A 22776-nucleotide genomic window follows, 5' to 3' on the forward strand; every position below is an offset into this window, starting at 1 on the left:
AGTTTCAAAGAAATTCTTCCCTGTCCCAGATTTTTCATCAGTAATTTTATAATTCATCAACAATACAATAGGATTACTATTTGTAAATGAATTAATATTCCTAACAAAGAATCTTGAATATAACTCACCATATCAACTTTTTGAGCACTGCTGAAACAATGAAAAGAACCTGATAAATTAATAGCCTGATTATCAAGTACTTAGCCTATATCCCATGTTCCTCCACATCCCCACCATGACATTGCATTACAGCAAATTTATTTTTTCTCTGTTAAATTACAGAAAAAATTTAAAATAATATCACATCCTTATGTAAAATGTTTCTGAGGAATAATAAAGATGGAGAAGAAATCTTAAGAAGTCACTCTGACTCTCTGGGACTTAGCTTCCAGATTTGTTGAATTTCTTTGCACTACAATTCTAAGGATTGCTGTGTGGATCAAGTAAAATCACAGAATGAGAAGTACTTGAGCCCAGGTGGTGTTGCTCAGTGGCTGAGCGTCAACCTATGAACCAGGAGGTCACGGTTTGATTCCTGGTCAGGGCACATGTCTGGCTTGAGGGCTCAATCCCCAGCATAGGACATGCAGAAGGCAGCTGATCAATGATTCTCTCTCATCATTGATGTTTCTATTTTTCTCTCCCTCTCCCTTACTCTCTGAAATCAATAAAAATATATTTTTAAAAATTAAAGAAAGAAAAAAAAATTATCTATCAGGAAAGAACAAAACAGGGTATATGAATTGTAGATCAAAGGTAGACTTCTCAGAACACACATTGTTTGTGGATTTGACTTTGAAACTTTATAAATATTTTATGTAATTATAAGTAAAATTAAGTTGAAAAATTTTAAATTACAATCCATAAAAACAAAACACATTAACCTAATTGTATACTAAATTAGAGCTTCACCACAGAGAAAAAAATTTCAAGTAACTTTAAAATACAGTAATTCAACTAGATATCCATAATGAGAATACTCTTAAAAGCCAAAAGAACCATAATAAAATCTTAAGTTCTACTCAGTAATCATATTGTCAGTTATCATTTGGTTTTGTTATTCTGTAATATATATTATAGGATAAGTCAAATACATATAGTTTTATTAATCATTAGGAACCAAGATTTTTAGTGTAAGTGGAGAAAAAGATACAATTATACAAATAGAAAAACACAGACTCATAATTCTAAATTGGAATTGGTAATTTCAGTATAAACTCACAATGTTTTTCCCTCCCTGAAAGAAAAAAAGGATTCTAGCTCTGTCTACAGAAAAGATCCAGAAACAATGACCATCCCCTTAGTGCTCAGACTGTGGTGTCTAAGCACCATTTCTCACTAAGAAACCAGGGCTCCTTGAAGAAATGTCTAATTCCAAATATGGGGGGGAAACGTACAAGATGAACCTATCTTGTCATACCACAAAACAAGGAAGCTATTAAGGACTAATGTGGCTGTGTCAAAACAATTGAGGAGCCAACTTGAAGAGGCTCCCACTGAAAAGGATAGGACTAGTTGAGCACCAAAGAAATCTTAAGAAGTCACTCTGACTCTCTGGGCCTTAGCTTCCAGATTTGTTTAATTTCTTTGCACTACAATTCTAAGGGGCAGCTGGTGGAAGAGGGAAAGAGTCTTATAGCAATAACCATATCAATCAATGCAATGTGGATCTTATTTAGATCTTAATTCAAATGCATAATCAAAGAAATTTAGATGCTAACTTGATATTTTACTATATCAATAAATTATTATTACAAAAAGGAATTATTGTTAAAAATTCTAGGTGTGGCATTGTGATTTTTAAAAAAATATATATGATACCTTTAAAAACATTCCTGGTCAAGACAAGAGTATGTGGAAGGAAATAGCAGATATAAGTGAAACAGGACTGACCAAGTACTGTACATCCCTGAAGCTGGGTAATGGGTACCTAAGGTTTCATTTTACTATTCTACTTATATGTTTGGAATTTTTCATAATAAGTTTTTTAATCATCCTTTCTTCTAGATGACCAACTCAGAACTACCATTCTAATCAGAATGTTAAGCACTCCGATATTCCTAATATTAATGAGTTCCTTTCCCCTCCCACAGCATGAGCCAACCATATACAATTCCCCTATTCTCTACATTTGGAACCATCTCTACATTTATAAACATGGATTCACCCACCAAGTTATTGCTATAAGACTCTTTCCCTCTTCCACCAGCTGGCCCTAAAAGAATAACCATATATGTGTATATGAGCTCGAAAACAGCCTGTCTTCAATCTCCAACAAAAGCAGACACTGGTACTCACAGAGGGGCTACAGAAGACCTGTAGTCAGAATCACAACTACAGTCTGTATATTACCATCCCATTAAATTTTACCTTTTGAAAAAGAAGATGCCTTCATTTCTTAGAATAATATGAAAATTAAGTATCTCAAACAGCAACTCAAATGATCATAGTTTCCTTCACTATCTACATTCAGATACTTTTATATCCCTCATGCTCTACTGAATTCCAATGAATTCATGAGAAATCTCTGAGATGTCTTGTCCAGCTCCCCTGTAAATAACTACTTAAGGCTCACAGAGAGATACAGGATGCAAAAAGAAAATAGAAAAGTCCTAAATTCCCAAGAGCTTCAAAGGGTAGCTGGAGAAAATTAAGAATGAAAACAGAAGCATGGAATATTCATTTGTCTAAAGATATTTCATTTGTAACCAAGAAGAATGGCCCTCTTATCTCAAATAAAAACTTGGAAGAACAGTAACCTTTCTAATATAGTAAAACTTTAGCAAACTGTGTAATGAGGACTGGAAGGGAAAAACAACTGTCAATGGATAATGGTTTTGATATAAGGTCAGGTGAGCAGACAAATGGCCTTTGCTTCTCTCACCTTCAAATTTTGAAATGATGAATTTAGATCATGTTTACAACCAGCATTTTAAACAGACTTTCTATATAAAATCATTTATATTTTTAATAATGCTATATTATAGTTTACTACTGTACAAATAGAAAAGTTGGAACGATTTTTTAAAAAATCAGTTAAGGTAACAAATAAAAGAAAATTTCAAGCCTGCTATTTATTGTTATTGATTAAGACATTAAATGAGTATTAGAGCCAGAAAATAATAACAGATGCTCACATTCTATCATTAGGGCTATAGAAAAGGAATACTGACCACACTGCATCTATGTTACCTCTTCCTTACTAACAGAGTTATATAGAATACACTAAACATGATTAAAGCAATTATGAAAAACACTATTTTCCTAATCAACTGCTTACATTTGCTACTAGTTCATAAACTATATTTCCCAGTCTCAGTCTACCTTGAGCTATATATTATTCAAGTAAAATCCAATAAAAACTAATATTAAGTTCTGTTCTATGTTGCTTCTATGTTCCTTTTTCATAGATTACACCATGGGTATGAATACTGTATAATACTTCTCTCTGACCCCCATCTTAAGACTTACCAACCCCGCAAAATAAAAATTTCTTAACTGTGCTATTCACCTTTCCTCTGGGAGGAACATAAAAATAGAGAAGATAGCCCTAACTGGTTTGGCTCAGTGGATAGAGCATCAGCCTGCGGACTGAAAGGTCCCAGGTTCGATTCCAGTCAAGGGCATGTACCTTGGTTGCTGGCACATCCCCAGTGGGAGGTGTGCACGAGGCAGCTGATCGATGTTTCTCTCTCATCGATGTTTCTAACTCTCTATCCCTCTCCTTTCCCCTCTGTAAAAACTCAATAAAATATATTTTAAAAAAAAAAAATAGAGAAGATATCTAAACTGATTTAAGCTAACAGAAAATTAATGTTTCCACATTTCCTTTCCTCTGCTATAAAGAAGCAATTGTCCTTCAGTTTAGCCTCAATTCCTCGCAATATCTCCCATTGCCACCCACACAGAAAAATGTAGGAGATTGAAAAAAGGCAAATGGCATGTCCTTGAAATCATATTCTTCCCCCTACTTTTTATCACTGGGTAACTTACTTTGAAGAGGTTACATACTTGATATCTCTGAGTACATAATTATAAACTGAGTGCCTAAGAAGAACCTATAGTAAAGTAATTTCAAGTTCCTCATTTGAAAATCCCACTATATTAAAGACTAGAGGCCCGGTACACGAAATTCGTGCACGGGGGTGGGTCCCCACAGCCCAGTCTGCACCCTCTCCAATCCAGGACCTGGGCCTAAACTGGCAGTCGGACATCCCTCTCACAATGCTGGACCGCTGGCTCCTAATCGCTTACCTGCCTGCCTGCCTGGTTGTCCCTAACTGCCCCCCCCCGCCCCCGCTGGCCTGATTGCCCCACTGCCCCCCCTGCCAGCCTGGTCGCCCCTCACAGCCCCCCCCCCCGCCCCCGCTAGCCTGGTCGCCCCACGGAGCCTGCTGCTCAGTCGTTTGGTCGTCCCTCACTAACCCACACAGCCTGCTTGTTCAGTCATTTGGTCGTACCTCACTAACCCCCCTGCCAGCCTAGTCGCCCCACACAGCCTGCTTGTTCAGTCATTTGGTCTTCCCTCACTAACCCCCCTGCCGGCCTGGTCATAGGCAGCCATCTTGTGAGGGCATGCATATTACCTCTTTATTATGTAGGATATTTGTATATGCCTTTGAAATTTGTTGGGACAAGATTTAGCCTATATTTGGGGAATGTTAATTACCTTGGTGATTAGATACTATGCATGTGAATTTTTTAAATCTTGAAGTATCCTATATAATAAAAGGCTAATATGCAAATCGACCAAACGGTGGGAACTACAGGTTGCTATGACACGCACTGACTACCAAGGGGCAGGTGCTCAATGCAGGAGCTGCCTCCTGGTGGTCAGTGTGCTCCCACAGGGGGAGCACTGCTCAGCCAGAAGCCGGGATCACGCTGGCAAGTGCAGCGGCGGTGGTGGGAGCCTCTCCTGCCTCCACAACAGTGCTAAGGATGTCCGACTGCCAGAGCAGGCCTAAGCCATCAGTTGGACATCCCCCGAGGGCTCCTGAACTGTGAAAGAGCACAGGCCGGGCAGAGGGACCACACCCCGAGTGCAGGAATTTTGTGCACCAGGTCTCTAGTATTAATATAAGAAAACTGAGTAACCTACTACCTTGACATTCTCAGACTGGGAGGAGGAAAGTTGTAATCTGTGATGAAACAGGAGAGACCTTCAGACCCAAAGCAGAAAAATAAGAGTTCTCTTCAAAATTCCCATATACCACAGGAATAGAATTACATGTTGAATTACCACTCACCTTGTGCTGTTGACATGACCACAGATGGTGTGGAAGATACCACAGCTGTTACTGCAACTGTATTAGGGATAGGTGAAGGTGTAGAACTGCTGCTGCCACTGCTGCTACTACTGACCAGAGAGGACTGTGAAGCAGTTATAACCACCGGTGGCTTCTGGGTTGTGGAAGCAATTACTGATGTTGGTACAAGCTTAGTGACTGCTGCATAGTTATGGGATTTGGAGAGAATATTGGGCACGAAGGTTGAACTTGGTGATGTGGTCACTATAATAACCTAAGAAACGAAAAATAAGTTATTTTCATATACCTGCTATACTACTAATGTATTTAGAATTGCCATTATATATAATTCAAAAATAGCTTATGAAACAAAGTATGAAGAAACAATTTAACGGAGATAAATACATAACTAAAAATATTTAAATGAAAAATTTTTACCAACCAAATATTTTTAAAGACAACATGCAATGCTGTTCAAGATACAGCAAAGTAAGAATGTTAACATAATGCTTAGGAAATATATATTGGCACAATCTTTCTAGAAAGTAATTTGAATAGTCATTCATTTGTAAATATTTGTTGAGCATCTACTATGTGCCAGGCATGATTCTAGATGCTAGGGATAGTGGAATAAACAAAACAAAGTTTGTATTTCATGGAATTACATTCTAGCGGGGGTGGGGGGGGGGAGAATAATAATAAACAAATAAAAAATTCATGTCATGTTGGAAGAGCCAATAAAGCAAGGTAGGACATAAAAGATAATGGAGTGCTTTATGACTTTTTCTATAGTATTTAATGATGATCTCTATGATAAAGTGAAATTTGAACAGAAACTAAAAGTAAGCAACGAAGGGGTGAGAAGCATGTTGCTACCTAGAGGAAGAGTATCCAATGGCACAGGGAGCAGTAAACACAGGGGCCCTGAAGCAGAAGCAAACTTGATATGTTCAAGAAACTTCAAAGACCTAATAAATAGGATTGGAATTTATAAGGTAGAGCATAGTAGGAGACAGATTCAGAGAAGTAATGGAGGACTAGATGATGTAAGATCATGTTGACAGTAAATACCCTTGATCTGATATGATGAAAATGGCACTTCTATCTGTGGCCTTCCTTCTGAAAATCCATAACCCTCGACTAATCATGAGGAAACATTAGACAAATTGCAATAGTGGGACATCCTACAAAGCACTTGACTACTCCTCCTCAAAACTGTCAAGGTCATCAGACATAAGGAAAGTCTGAGAAACTTTCACAGCCAAGAGGAGCCTAAGAAGACATGCAATAAGGTATCCTGAAACAGAAAATGACAATAGGTAAAAACTCCAAAAAAATGTGAATAAACCATGGACTTTAGTTAATATCAGTGCATCGATATTGGTTCATTAATTTTAACAAATGTACCACACTAATATAAAATCTTAAAAATAATGGAAACTTAGTGCAAGGTATATGAGAATTCTCTGTACTATTTTCTCTAAATATAAAACTATTTAAAAACTAAAGTCCTTTTTATTTTTAGTTTACTTTTAATCCTCACCCGAGGTTATGTTCTATTGATTTTTAGAGAGAGAGGAAGAGGGGAGGCGGGGGAGAGAAAGAGAGAGGTGAGAAACATCGACAGGCTACCTCCTGTACATACTCCACAACCTAGGTATGTGCCCTGACCAGGAATCGAACCCACAATCATTTGGTGTATGGGATGATGTTCCAACCAACTGAACCACCTGGCCCAGGCAAAAAATAAAGTTGTGTGTGTGTGTGTTTTAAAAGAAAACATTACTCTATCTACTAGGTGAAAAGTATAGTAGAGCAGAAATAGTAGAAACATAGAAACAGGGAGAAAAATTAAGAGCCTCCTGCAATAAACAGAGGTGATGGTGACCAAAGTGTTCATGGTAAAAATAGTGAAAAGTGAACAGATTCTGAATATATTTAAAGAAGAAAAAACAGGATTTGCTCATAGGTTGATACAGAGAACAGAGAAAAAAAAGGGGAGGGGGGGCAGGGAGCAAGAAAGAGACTTCAAGTTTAGCCAATATAGCTAAGAAACTCTAAATGATATAGGGAGACAAGGCATTTCAAAGAGAACAGGATAGCAAAGGTCCTAAGGTGGGAATTAGCTCAATGTAGTTATAAACAGAAAGCAAGCCAGTGTAGCAAAACCATATAGAGCAAGGAGGGGGTAGGAAAATTAAGCAAAGGTCAGATCAAATTTGTGAGCCAGAGTAAAGAATTTAAATTGTATACTAACTATAATGGGAAACCATGGGATGATTTTACAACAAAACTTGATTTTTATTTTAAAAGATTACTCTAGCAGCTATGTGATAAGATGCAAGAGTGGAAGCAGTGAAACTTGTAAAGAAGCTATTGCAGTAGACCAGGCAATAATAGAGGCTGCTTGAACTGGGGTGTTAGTGGAAATAAAGAGAAGTGAGCAGTTTCAGATTATTTTGAGAGGTAAAGTCAATAGGACTTGATGTATGGAAATGATCAGGTTAAAGGAAAAAAATCAAGATTAGCTCCTAGAGCTAATATGCATTGGCTTATTTAAATCTCTCAACAATCCTATGATGCAGATACTATTATTATCCCTATTTTACAGTTGAGAACACAAACATCATTTATAAATCTGTAGTATCACAGTTTTATCCTTGGTGTCATGGTGGTATAGTGATACCCCAAACAGAGCTGAATGTCTTTTTCCTCTTTTACCAAAATTTCTTGTACCAAGGGCAGAAAAAATGTTTTGAAAAATCCAAAGAATTTAAGGGAGAGATTCTTTTTCATTTTTATATCAATCCTACAGAAGGCCTGAAGTTAAATCAGTTAGTCAAAATTTACTGAGTATGTCTATATTCAATACCTACATCTCAAAGAGGCTTTAGCTAAATCTCTATTATATATATATTTCAAGTGTTATAGAGAATTAGTACATGTCCATTACTTTAAGGACTCAAGAGACAAATACACATCATGACCAGCATACTTCTATATAGACTTGATCAGCAAATATCTATATAGTTATTATTACAAAAACAACCATCAGCCATTATGTAAACTGAGAAGAAGTAGACCAATATAATAAGAAGAACAGAAACTTAAGAGTCAAAAGAACCTGAGCTTAATCCTGCACTGCCACTGACAAATAGTGACCCCTGGACACATTTCAAATCTCTGTGCTCCAACTTTCATCTATAAAATAGGGATAATAATACCTACCTTGCAAATCATTACAAGGATTAAATGAGATAATGATGTGAAGCATCTAACATAGTGCTAGGCACATAGCAGATGGTCAATATTTGGCAGTCAACAAATGGTACTTATTAGTAGCTTATTATTACTACTTAATAAGTATTAACGGGATATCAGCAAAGGTATTATATAAACCAAATCAATCTGGAAATATAATGTACTTTATTTTTGTTACATTAAAAAATTTTAGATAGGTTTTTCCAAAATTCTGATAGCCCTGTGTATTCAAAGAATTCACATAGCTACTAACACAGCCAAAACAATTAGTGTAGTAAGGGCAATTAGGTTTCACATTTGCCAATTCTGAACTAATAGTAGTAGCTTTCTCAAGCACAGTGTTTATAAGGACTCTGTGGCACAGATGAGGATTCGCCAAGGTTTGGCAAGAAAGTATGACACTGTTAATTTGCAATGTCTGTCATGGGCAAGGGAAGGGGAAGCATTCACACTTGTGTCAAATATTTGCAATTTCAGAACTGGAATATGAATGCAGGCTTCTAACATTAAGACAACATAATTTCAGCAAAATAAATCTGGAGTCTTTAAGAGCATGTTTTAGGTTATAGATACAAAGATAAAACATATTTGAAATTTCAGTCTGCGGGTTGATTTTTTTTATCTGAAAAGGGATTATTCAAAATTAGAGATCCACCTTGAAGAAAATTTACTTGTACTTTAAAGTTACTTATTACAACAGGGAAATAAAGGGATTTTGAAACCAAGTGAACCAAACAGTGTTTATTGAGGCCATAATCCAAATTACTGACCTTCTAGCACTCACAAAAACTCCTTAAGAGTGCTGGGACTTGCACCCTAAGGATAAAATGAAAAATATAAATCAAGCACATGAAAGCATAAAGCTATATTCTGTTGCTTTTTTTATATAAGTGCTATACAAAGTTATACTTAAAATGATGGCACCACATTAACATAGGTGGAGTTTGTCTACCCTGAAAATATATAACCTATTAGAATTTGAATCAAGTCCACAAAATCATAAATAATTATATTTAATGTAAAAGTCACTTTACCTAAAATAATTCCTAAGTTGACTTACATAGGATTTGTGAGAAATCCAAGGTGAATACAATAATGTCAACAGCCTTACAAAGATTTCAAAAAAATCCATCTACCCAGCAAAATGAAAACAAACAATATCTATTAGTCCTACCCATACTCAGCTTGTCCAAGAAATAATAATACTAATGGTACTGAGTGTACATGAAGAGTAGTTTTGTATCTGGAACACAGTAAATAATAAATATTTGAGGAATCAATGAATCTTATTTTTAACATAATTTGTTTTAAATGTTTATTTTTTAAACACAGTAGAACAAATCTAAAGTTCTGAGCCTAAAATTTCATGTATGGCTCATTTATGACTTTGGAGATAAATATACCCTCTTATAAACATCACAAGTGTGACAACCTCAACTATCCATTTTCATAAGTCAGAAAGAAAAAAATAAAGTCACTAAATTAAAAAAAAAAAAAAGTTCACCAACTTACTTACAAGTAAACCTCCATCTATTACAAGTATATTTATATAGGTCTACCAAAGAAGATTGAACGGTTAATAATGTTAGGTGACATTTACTGAAAATTCAACATATGCACTGTGTAAAGCACTTTCCATGAATCATCTCATTTAATTATCCTGATAACTCTAGGAAGTAAGTACTGTCATTAACTTTGTTTTATAGCAAACTGAGGTTCAAGAATAGTGATAGGGCCAGTACTGGAACCAAATCTATTCATTCATTCATTCATTCATTCATTCACTCATTCAACAAATATTACACCTACTACATGCCAGACACTATTCTAACCACTGAAGAATACAGTGATGAGTAAGACAAAGTCTCTACCCTTAGCAATTTCTACTCTAATAGGAAATAAACAAATATGTAATATGATGTCAACTAGTTGTAAGCATAACAAATAAAAATAAAACAGTAAGGGAATAGAAAGGCATGGATAGGAGGTGGGTGCTTTTTTAGCTATAACTTTGCTACACTATTTCTCAAATACCAAATTTAGAAAGTAGGAGAGAAGGTAGGGGAGAGAAGAATTACTGACAAAATAAGATCCAGCAAAGAAGTCAGTAAAAAAGTTACAATACGTTGACTTAAAAACTTATAGAATATAGTATGTGATGCCACCTAATATAGGGCTAGCCCAGAAAGCAATAATTATATTATAATAATATATAAAAAGTGATATTCAGAAAGACTACCATGGAGACATCAAATTACAAATGCAAAATTTATGTTCAGTGTAACTTTTAAGAAGTCATCAAAAGTAGTCAATTTCTGTATATTAAGGGGTAAGCTTCAGTTAATTGATGAGTTCAGTTACTTGAAACAGCTCACTCACAATGGTGCAAATAAATAAAACATTGCTTTCCATAAAATAACTGCATTGGAAAGGAGCTAACATTTTTGAGTACACACATGATGTTTTACTTTAAAATACCCAATCTCATTTAATCCTCACAATAATCTCTTAAGATTGGAATTATTCTCAACTCACAAATGGGTAAACAGATTTAAAAAGACTAATTTATCTTAGATCAAACTTGAAAGAACTGGGGTTCCATCCCAGGCCTCTTTACCTAGAAATATTCTTGTTTGATTATAACACTATACCATAATGCCTCATCCCAAGATGGAAAATAGAATTATAATTCCACAGATCAACTCATTATCATTTCTACTTTATTAAGAAAATGATTTTTTCCCCCATATTATGTAATGGTATCCTTCTAGAAAACTCAAGGAGATTCTTTAAATGAAAGTTATAATGTATCTGAAGATTAAAAGGTGGGAAGATCACACATTGAACACAAAAATTTACCTCCACTCTCTCCCAAATTCCTCTAACAGTATGAACAGATTTTTTTTAAAGGAAAGAGCCACATAAACCTGGAAGGTCAAAATGGAAAGGAGACAACAGCTAAAAAACTTTTGGAAACTGGAAAAAAAACACACAAACAATAATTGATCAAGCATTCCTAAGAAAGTGAAAACCTAAGATAACAAACAGAAGAACAAAAAACAAGACAACTTGCATCAGAGAACCCCTGAAAGACTCAGCAACTGAGAGCACCAAATACTTCTGAAGTGGGGATAAAAGTAAAACTAGAGAGAAAAAATTAGCTGAAAGTCTGTTTAAATAGCATTTAGATCCCCAGTTATCCTCCCCCATACTAAAGAAAGACTAAATCCAAGGGAATTTGATGACACCAGGCTGAGTGGAGTGCGTGCTATGTTGAAAACAGAGAGGTAAAGTTTATATACTTAATGATGGGGTTATCCAGCCCTCTCTCTCCATTTACTTTCAAAATAAGGACAGAAAGATTTACTGCTCTAGGTAGGAAACTGGAAAATTCTCCTCTGAGGAAACTAACCAGTCCATGAAAAAGCCCCAAATGAGTGACAGCTTAATGGAAATAAAGGGATAGTCAACCAGCTAGGTCAACCTACAAAGCAAGTCACCAGCCAACATATCTCACCCTATACACAGAATTTTCTGTTAGCTTTATAATACCCACTTTCACATATAAGCAGATAGCCAGCTTGTAAGAAAACTCTTATATGAGAGAGAGATCAAAACAAATAGATAAAAGGAACTTACAGGTAAAAGAGAAAACATCAAAAGTTATCCTTAGCTATCATCAGATAAGAGAATATAGTGATTATATGAAAGAGCAGGATGCTGTATTTTTTTAACAAGGAATTTTCAGAGAATAAAAAGGAATTACTAGAAATTTAAAGTATGAGAGCAAAAATAAAAAGTTCCATAAAGTAGTGAAGGATAAAGTTAAAGAATAAAGAAAAATAATACTTATAAAACATTAATTATGTTCTAGACTCTATTCTAACAGTTTTACATTTATCATCTCACTTATTCATACCCCCAAAATCCTATAAAATGGATATATTATTTTCCCTATTCTACAAATGAGAAAATTTAGGTCTAGAGTTTAGTTTTCCCACAGTCACAGATATTAAGTGACAAATACAATACTGAAATTTGAATTCAGAAAGTCTAATTCCAAAATCCAGGCTTTTAACCATTATACTAAAGCAGAAAGAAAAAGCAAACAAATGGAAAATGTAAGTGAGAAAGGATAAGAACAACGAAAGAATCAATCCAGGCAGTTCAACATCATGAATAATAGGTGATCCAAAAAGAGAACAGAAAAAAATCAAAGAAATAAATGAAAGAATAAAAAAAACAACAACAACAACAAAAAACTCACACAAAAAAAAATTACCTTGAAATTTCAGAACTCCGAAAGTTACTGAGTTTTCAAAAAGAAGAAGAGGATCTGAAATTAGAACAGCAGTGGGCTTCTCAAAAGTAATACTGGAAGCCAATGGCAAGTGGAGCAATATCTTCAAAATTCTTAAGAAAAATGACTGCCATTCTAGAATAATTCCCCATCAAGAAAGTGGGAAGGTAGGCTGCTGACACAGCTGATTCTCATAGCCACTTGGCCTGGAGGTCAAACCCTCCCTGGAATTAGCTACAACAATCAAGATTTATCTATAAGACTGCGAACAAAGACCACTAGGGGGTGCACCAAGGAAGCATAACAAAATGCGGAGACAAAGAAACAGGACAAAATTGTCAATGGAAGAAATAGAGTTCAGAACCACACTTTTAAGGTCTCTCAAGAACTGTTTAGAAGCTGCCGATAAACTTAATGAGCTCTACACGAAAACTAATAAGACCCTCGATCTTATATTGGGGAACCAACTAGAAATTAAGCATACACGGACTGAAATAACGAATATTATACAGACGCCCGACAGCAGACCAGAGGAGCGCAAGAATCAAGTCAATGATTTGAAATGCGAGGAAGCAAAAAACATCCAACCGGAAAAGCAAAATGAAAAAAGAATCCAAAAATGCGAGGATAGTGTAAGGAGCCTCTGGGACAGCTTCAAGCGTACCAACATCAGAATTATAGGGGTGCCAGAAGATGAGAGAGAGCAAGATATTGAAAACCTATTTGAAGAAATAATGACAGAAAACTTCCCCCACCTGGTGAAAGAAATGGACTTACAGGTCCAAGAAGCGCGGAGAACCCCAAACAAAAGGAATCCAAAGAGGACCACACCGAGACACATCATAATTAAAATGCCAAGAGCAAAAGATAAAGAGAGAATCTTAAAAACAGCAAGAGAAAGAAACTCAGTTACCTACAAGGGAATACCCATACGACTGTCAGCTGATTTCTCAACAGAAACTTTGCAGGCCAGAAGGGAGTGGCAAGAAATATTCAAAGTGATGAATACCAAGAACCTACAACCAAGATTACTTTATCCAGCAAAGCTATCATTCAGAATTGAAGGTCAGATAAAGAGCTTCACAGATAAGGAAAAGCTAAAGGAGTTCATCACCACCAAACCAGGATTATATGAAATGCTGAAAGGTATCCTTTAAGAAGAGGAAGAGGAAGAAAAAGGTAAAGATACAAATTATGAACAACAAATATGCATCTATCAACAAGTGAATCTAAGAAACAAGTGAATAAATAATCTGATGAACAGAATGAACTGTTGATTATAATAGAATCAGGGACATAGAAAGGGAATGGACTGACTATTCTTGGGGGGGAAAGGGGTGTGGGAGATGTGGGAAGAGACTGGACAAAAATCGTGCACCTATGGATGAGGACAGTGGGTGGGGAGTGAGGGCGGAGGGTGGGGCGGGAACTGGGAGGAGGGGAGTTATGGGGGGGAAAAAAAGGAACAAATGTAATAATCTGAACAATAAAGATTTAATTAAAAAAAAAAAAAAAAAAAAAGAAAGTGGGAAGGTAGAATAAAGAAATTTTCAGTCCACCATGCAAGGTCTCAAAAATATACTCTCCATCCACTTATATACCAAGAAGTTACTGCAGGATATACTCTAGCAAATGAGTAAATAAACCATGAAAGAGGAATATCAGGATGTAGTGAACGAAGATCCCAGAAATGCAGGTATGCAACAAGCCTAAGATGCCATCAACATCCAGATTAGTGTGGGAAGTTAGAGGATTCTAGTCAGATGAAATTGACAGAATACTGATCATTCGAACATAAGGAGAGAAGCGTTTAGGAATAAATTGATGATAGCAAACAAAATAAAAAGGTAATTATTCATTTAATCATATGCTTCCTTCTTATATGAAACACCTAACTCTGACAACTCTGTTACTCTAGCAAAGTAAAAAGTGAGTGCCTAAAGTAAAGTCATCCTATCTCGGGTAAAAATAATCTTTCATATTTATTTTTTTTCCAAATAGCATTACAATAATAAAATAGAATAGAAGTCTAGAAGCATGGGATCTGCTAACTGTGGCATATTAGGCACGTCATTTGGCATCTCTGAGCCTCATCTAGAAAAAGTGAAATAATACCTATCCCAAAGCTGTATGTGCAGAATTAAAGAGATGTGAATATTCCCAGCATAATGCCAAGCACATAGTAAGTACTCAGTGCGTTTGTTAAATCTGAACTGTACTGAAAGAAACGGAAATAGCAACTGGCAAGCGAGACTCCCACCACTACATACCTTCTGTGTTGTTGTGTTTGTCGTCTGTGTTGATGGTTTGGTGAAGGTTATTTTCACAGGAGACATGTGAGGTGGTAAAGAGTTGGCAATGCTCTGCATGATATTGCTCATCTTGGGACTTCCACTCACAGGCACAGTGATCGTCTTTGAGACGGGAACAACAGCTTTTGGAACTTCCTTTAGGACAACAGGGGAGGAACTAGAAGAGTTTGTTCGCCTGCGTTTTCTGGGTTTTTCATCTTCATCTGAACAGCTAACACCTGAAAGACAAGGACAATATTGCTATATTTATATTTACAGCAATTTAGCATTGCATTTTATACCTTATTTTAGTATCTTTGTATCATCAAATCATCCTTGACCTGTCTCTTTGTTACACCCAATCAGTCAATCCTCCTTCAGAGAAGTTGTCTCTGAATGCCTTCTTTCCTTCTTTAATCCTATGGTGATGGCAAGACCCTCTTATTACCTGCCTGTATTTTAGTAACACCCTCCTAAAAGGTTTTCATACTTTTAATCTCAACTTCTTTTCCACCCTCCAACCTACTTCCAATTATAAAATCTCATGGGAATGCCCTGCTTCAAATTCTTTAACAGTTTTTATCTTCCTACAAGATAAGGCACAAAATTATTACTATATCAAAGTCCCATATTTTTACAAGAACACAATACCCTGTTCCACTCAACCCTGTGTACCTCTATAATCCTGGTACACTGAACTGCTCACCATTCCTCAAAGCCTTACCACATTCTATCCATCTGAAGTCTCTATATACTGTTGTTCTTTGGGAAATACTATCTCCCATCAATGACCACTTCACCATTCTGCAATCATCATCCTGCAAGCCATCTCTTCAGTGAATCCATGTTTCCTCTGAGCTTATAAAGCACCTTGTATAGTCTCTTCTTATCACTTGCTCCATGACAATGTGACTGTCATTCTGCATATCTCCCAGAATTAAGGGGTACCAGAGGAAAATGACTAAGTCTTTATGTGACTAAGTCTTATTGTTTCCCTGGCATCGTGCCTTGCACATATAAAGTTAAGTGAATGAATTATTCTGTCCCAAACTAATGTTGCCTGTGTAACTTCTAAGAATTAAGCAATATACTTCCAAAATATGCTTCCTGTTACTTCAAACTATACCTTATGTTTGGAATTCACTTTCAAGGTTTTAAAAAACAATTAAAAAGTAGATCTCTAAAGTTATTTTAAAAGACCATCTTGGATAAATCCACAGAAATCAGACATAAATTTAATAGTCCCAAATTCTCAGTTTTTATGTACTAAAGCCTCAACTGTTTGTTTGTTTTTTAAATCAAGTGAGAAACATAAAACCTTGCAACACACATACAAAACTCTACAGAGAAGATATTTTAAAAGTATACAGCATGATATAAAATATAAGTTGTAATAAAATATAACTCCTTACATTTTTAGACTCTAATTTAAACAACACTGACAATGACCTAAAATCATTCCTGTCTAAAACAGCTAATTCCACCTCTAAAAGTTACAAAGAAATCAAGTTTATAACTACATTGACAAAAATTAAAATCAAATATTAATGGTCTCTAGTTAACATCAAAAGCAGAAAAACAGACATAGATATTTTTAAAAAAATGATCAACCTAGCTGGTTTGGCTCAGTGGTTAGAGAGTAGGCCCACAGACTGAAGGGTCCCAGGTTCCATTCCAGTCAAGGGCCCATACCTCGATTGCAGGGTCGATCCCCTGGCCCCGATCTGGGCATGTGCAGGAGGCAACCAATCGATGTTTCTCTCTTTCGCTCTCTCTTTCTCTCCTTCCCTTTTTCCCCTCCCTCCCTCCACTCTAAAAATCAATGGAGAAAAAAAACAAAAAAATGAATTAGATATTAAACTGCTTTACAGGGTAGAATCAAGGGTTTAAAAACTGCAAATAAAAACTTAAAAAAATTATAGTCAATTAGAAATATAAAAGATGGACCTTCTAGAATGCTTCACTGAATCTAACAGATAATGTCCATAATTTTTAAAAACACTACAAAGATTACAATTGTAGGAGTAAACACTGAATGACTCACATAAGCACATTCCTTCATTTCTACTCCAATTTCTATTCCATGACAATCAAAACAAGTAAATACTTGAAGGATATCACTGTTCAAGGCATATTCCCTACAGAGAACAAAAGAAAAGTAATTTCTCAAGCCCAGAACTAATTAAAAAGCAATAGGTAGCTAGTCACATGTAAAAAAAAGAATTCTTTAGAACCTCCAAAATCTAACCACTGCTAATAGCCAGTGGATCAATGATTTAACCCAAAAAGGCAAATCTAATCAGAGCCTGTGCTGCAGCATTTAGCCAAGAAGATCCTAATAACAACACTGAGAATATCACTTACTTTTGACATAAACAGTACTTCCACTTGGCAAGACAACTACATTGGAGGCAGGACTGGCAGGTCTTGGAGACTTAACCGTTGCTATGCTGCCACTTGGAACAGGGGTAGAGGTTGGGGTTGACGTGGTACTTGTGTAGGAATAGCAAACCACTACTGAAGGAACGATAAAAAAAGTCTGCTGTTAACTTTCACGAAAACTGTCCACTCATAGAAAAATTAGTTTTTACCGCAGGCTAATTTTAACGTTTTCATGCGATCAGAAGTTAGAGGCCAGTGCTAGGTATTGGGTTTACAAGTTAAAAGGTTTAATAACCTTTCCTGAAAATCATCACTTAACTGGGTTTCCCCCAACTATTTAAAAGCTGTTTACTAGTGACTCTGCCAATAAAGAAAAGTGCAGTTACAAAGAAATAAAGTCTAAAACTAAGAAAAATTAAAATCATTTTTCATTCATGGCAGGAGTTAAACAGTTCTTGCATTCTCTTTTAATATTAATAGCAGCACCAATGATGGATGGATAATTTTTTCCTAACAATAGCAATTTCCAACTTGGCTACTAGGGGGAAACCAAGGCAAGGTTCCTTTATTATAAACCAACTCACTAGTCACTTGCCATCCAAGCAGTGCAACAATAACTAAAGTAATGACATCATATTTCAATATCTTAAATAACAACAAGAAACAAAAATAGCTCATAGGCACCATTTACTGAGTACCATGTACTACACTAAATCTTTGTCTTCTATTATTACTAATTGTTATAATACCACACCTACATTTCAAAGATGAGGAATCCAAGGTTGACAGAAGCTAAAAAACTTGCTGGAGGTCACACAGCTAGGAAATGGCAAAACTAGTATTCAAACATAGATTTGACTATTGGAAATCCTATATTCTTTCCACTCTACCAGAGTTGTGGATAGAAACGGTTAAGTGGGAAGAAAAGATTCACTTAACTACAACAAACAAATCAGAAACTCAATGGAGGTAAAGTTTGCATACTGGTAACTGTCTCTGAATACCTGTATAGCTTTCTTCAACTTAAAAAGAGAACCTAACCTGGCATGCACAAAAAGGGTATCTCACTTTGCTCCACAGCCCACTGCTATTCCAAAAAGACAATTCCCCCAAGTCAGCTGACAACTGCATTATTTTCAAGGTCATTTTCATGCAACACCAAAGTAAGCTACTAAAAGTCAATCCAATGTGCACTCTCAAATTTAATATTACTCTTGGCAACCTCAGGAGAATTCAAAGATTTTTAAAGTATTTGTCAACTACTAGATTAAGAAAGCTTTCTTCATCTGCCAGGTAATCCCTAATGGATTTGGCACATTGAGTGGAATAGAGAAGCAGCATATACCACTGATTCCAGAAGACAAAAACAGAGCTTTATATTCTAAAGTATAAGTTCAGCATCTTTCCCCAGCAGCTAAGTGACTTCTATCATCTTACTTATTTCCCATGTCACCATTAAAACCTTTTATTCACTCCTAACAAAACACACAAATCTCAAAAATTCATTCCAAGAAGGCTTTTTGCATTTTTGTGATTAATATAATTCACACTTTGCATAAAAGGGGGACTTAATTCTGGCTGAGACTAAAAACTTAGCAGTTTCTAGTTTCAGAATAAAAATTGGTCACTGATTTGCAACCTTTAAACACTGACATATAAACAGATAAATAATAAGACAACTTTTCTTGAAGAATTTAAGAAAAGTCATCTCTATACACAAATATTTTTCTACTCACCTTCCTTGCTTCCTGTTTCTGCAGGCACTGGAAGAGATGCATTGTGCTGGATAGCTGCATTGGCAACAGCATTAGCTGTTACAGTGAAGGCAGTTTGAGGAACCAGCCGGGGCATCAGTGGTACCAATCGACGACCTTCAATGGACCATTCTGAAGAGCTATTAGGTCCAGACATACTGAACAAAAAAGAAAACGCTGCTACAAGAGTTCTCAATCAATGAAAGTGAATCAAATATGTTTGCTCAAATAAACATAACTTTTTACATTTAAAAAGTACCCTAGGTGAATAGGAGAGGCTTCATTTTAAGCAAGTAAGATCAAAATTATGAATAATTAGAATTCAAGGAATTTCACATATACTTAGTTTCTTACATATCTTATTCTATAATCTGAATATTATAATGAACATAACTGAAAATATAAAATATTTTCCTATGCTTTCTAAATAAATATTGCTATTATTTTCATTAGTTTAAATCCAGTGGTATGAATGAAATCCGGTTTTCTACTACCTTTTAGAACTTAATTTTATAATTAAACTAGAAAGGTAAAAAGAACTAAATTTTAAAAATCAGATTTTCCTCAATAATTAAGGATGGAATTCAGTGAACCTTTGCAAAATTATCTAACTGCCTGCATGACCAGAGGTTCGAAGGCTTTCAAAGATGGACAACTGAGGCAGTAAACGAGGGAAACTTGAGGGGTAGAAGAAGGCTGTATATATCACTGCATATTTCACTGGCAATGTATTATATTATTATGCTTATATTATTTTTTAAAAGACTAGATCTGAGGACACTGGGAGAAATCTGCCACTATTTTAATTTTTTTTATTTATACCACTCTTCACTGTTAAGGATTTTGAGGCTGCTGAACTCTATCCTTAAGCAGACACTATTCTGTTTCTCTACTCAACTTCTTGAGCAAAAATTTTTTTGTTTGTTAGTCCTCACCTGAGGATATTTTTTCCATTGATTTTTTTAAAAAAGTGTAAAGGAGTGGGAAAGACAAGAGAGAAACATCCATGTGAGAGAGAGACATTGACTGGTTGCCTCCTGCACATGACCCGACTGCAACCAAGGTACGAGCCCTAGACCAGAATTGAACCTGAGACCCTTCAGTCTGCGGGCCGATGCTCTAAACACTGCGCAAAACTGGCTAAGCTCTTGAGCAAATTTTATCCCAGGAGTCCAAACAGAGGTTGAAATATGAAAAGATAGTTGCATCTCCTCTCTTTACTTGGCTCTGTAAAAGGTAGTTATGTCACTTCTGATTAATGATTAGGGTTGAAGTTTAAAATTCACTTAGAGTCAATCAATCAATCTCTTCACTAAATCAGAAATATTTCTGTACCTTTTGCAAAACCAAAGATTCTACAACCCAACCTAGAGTTTAAGACTCTCTCTGTCCACTGATTCTTCATGTTCAGAGTAGAGAAATGCCCTTATTAGGGGATAGTGGAATAATAATGATGATGGTAATTATGATAGCTAACATCAATTAAGCACTTACTATATCTGTACTTTAGTACTAAACATTCTACATGTAATTACATTGAGTTAATGTAATTCTTTAAAAAATCCTATGAAATTAGTAATACTATCTTCATTTTGTAGATGTGGAAACAGAGTTTAACTTGCCTAAGGTCACACAGCTAATAAATGCCTCCTTTAACAAGCATATATCATGCTATTGAAATTATTCACATTACAAGTAGAGAGTATATAAAGATTTTCAAATGTGTTTTATGTCTAACTTTTGCTTTTGATTTATACTAATCAAGCACTGCTATCTAATTACTACCAACCTTCACTAAATAGAACAAATAAATTACAACTTGAGAAGGATTTACATTCTGTTCAGAAAGGAATTTCTAGGAGTTAATGAATTCAATTGGGTTACTGTGGGAAATATGCAAATTTCCTCATCATTTAACACAGTCCTACCCAAGACAAGAGAAAGAGGATTTCCCAAGACCCTCTCACAGATCTATTAACAAACACATTATCTCCACATTGATGCTAGTTCTGAAACAGAGTGGTATAAACAAGAGAGGCAGGAAACAGCTATAGCTAAATGTCAAAAGACAAAATTCTAAAAGATATTCAGCATTTTCTTGGCTAACTCCTATTTTGCTACCATTTTGTTAGAATATCACTAATAAATGTGCTTACTGAGAGTTTACCACACAAATAAAGTGTTATCTACACTTACCTGGTGCATTGTTTAAAAGGTAGCAGAAATTATGGAAGATTAATAATTTCAAACACATGAATATATGCTATTGAAAAGACAAAGTTTGCAGCGCAAAAGACACACTGCAGCTTTTAACCTATAAATCTTCCAAATTTCTACTCATGCAAACATGCTCAAACTTTTTTTAAGTTAGGAAAAATTAAACATCATGTTATAATTAGATAAAAAATTCCTCTCTGCTTAGCAATGAGGGTATAAATATGCATTCGTTGCTCAAATCATCTAAACTAAATTTTAGAAATTTTTGTAAACATCTTACTCCAGGGCTTCTCTGGCACACCTAAGTTATATTAAGATGGCAAAGGAGGGTGGAAACCTTGTTCCAGCCCCTTTTCTGAGAGATCTAACATGATACTAATAAAACTACCTTGGCCCTCATATCCTTTGGTGTGCAGGGCACCAGCAAGAAATCCTCATCCTCACATAGAAACTCACACAGTCTCCTGTGATGTTGGACTGATGAAAAAGGGGTTAAGAGATCAATAATTCCAGATTACCACTTTCTTTGAACTCTAGAGACAATGCTGGCAAGAGTGGACAAATTAAAGACTCTGAAGCCCCTTGACATTCCAGGCTTTAATACTATAATATTCTGACATGTTTCAAAACTGAATTAGAGAATCAAACTTAATAAATGGCCTGGTACCAAATAATAAGTAAGTGTTATGCTTCAAGCCACAGGCAAGGTTTTTCTTTGATCCCAGACATCCCACGCCTTTTGTTTCTACCTCCTTTGTGCTCTTCTCAGTTTTCTCTTCACCTTTCAACCACATTCCTTGGGTCTAAGCTGATGTTTTGAGTGGGGGAGGGAAGGGAGAAAAGGGGAATGCAGTCAAAATTCAGATGCATTCCTCCTTGGCTAGAGTTGCTTTTTTCAGGCTCAGAGTATGACACCCTCCTACAAATATCCTTTGAAACCAGGTTCTGTTGCTATCTCTGCAAAGGCAGAGGAGATGGAGCAAATGAAGGATCTATGCCTTCTTCATCACTGCCACTCTGACTTTTGGATTCAACAAATAAATGTGACATCTGATCAAACTAAAACCACAATATAAAATATTAAAACAGAAATATGGAAAAACCTAAGAAGCTTAAAATTATACACTGAAGTAAACTCTTCAAAAAATTAAATTCGTGTATTAAAGAAATCAGAAGGGGAGAGGGGAACACAGGCAGATAAAAGCCAACTCTCAATTATCCATGCTAATAGATAGAGGAGGGAAAGGGAGAGGTCAAGCAAATTAAAGAAATGCACATATTATCTAAAAATACTTTGGTAAATACTTGAAAATTATTCCACC

The 22776-nt window shown here is 35.6% G+C and overlaps 1 protein-coding gene across 8 annotated transcripts in view; it reads right to left on the bottom strand.

Annotated features, from left to right (window-relative positions):
• The window catches only part of EMSY (EMSY transcriptional repressor, BRCA2 interacting), an 85749-nt gene that overhangs the window by 48947 nt on the left and 14026 nt on the right, over window positions 1-22776 (bottom strand). For 4 of the 8 annotated variants that reach the window (XM_059708392.1, XM_059708389.1, XM_059708386.1 and 1 more), the window contains 4 exons: window positions 19220-19395; window positions 17466-17618; window positions 15081-15340; window positions 5250-5523 (listed from right to left, as the gene is read on the bottom strand). In XM_059708392.1, the coding sequence (XP_059564375.1) occupies window positions 5250-5523; window positions 15081-15340; window positions 17466-17618; window positions 19220-19395 (863 nt within the window). The remainder of the gene's footprint in view (window positions 1-5249; window positions 5524-15080; window positions 15341-17465; window positions 17619-19219; window positions 19396-22776) is intronic. The other 4 variants (XM_059708390.1, XM_059708387.1, XM_059708391.1 and 1 more) reach the window with 2 other exon arrangements.

The sequence above is a fragment of the Myotis daubentonii genome, chromosome 9 (assembly GCF_963259705.1).
Source record: "Myotis daubentonii chromosome 9, mMyoDau2.1, whole genome shotgun sequence".
Taxonomy (NCBI): domain Eukaryota; kingdom Metazoa; phylum Chordata; class Mammalia; order Chiroptera; family Vespertilionidae; genus Myotis; species Myotis daubentonii.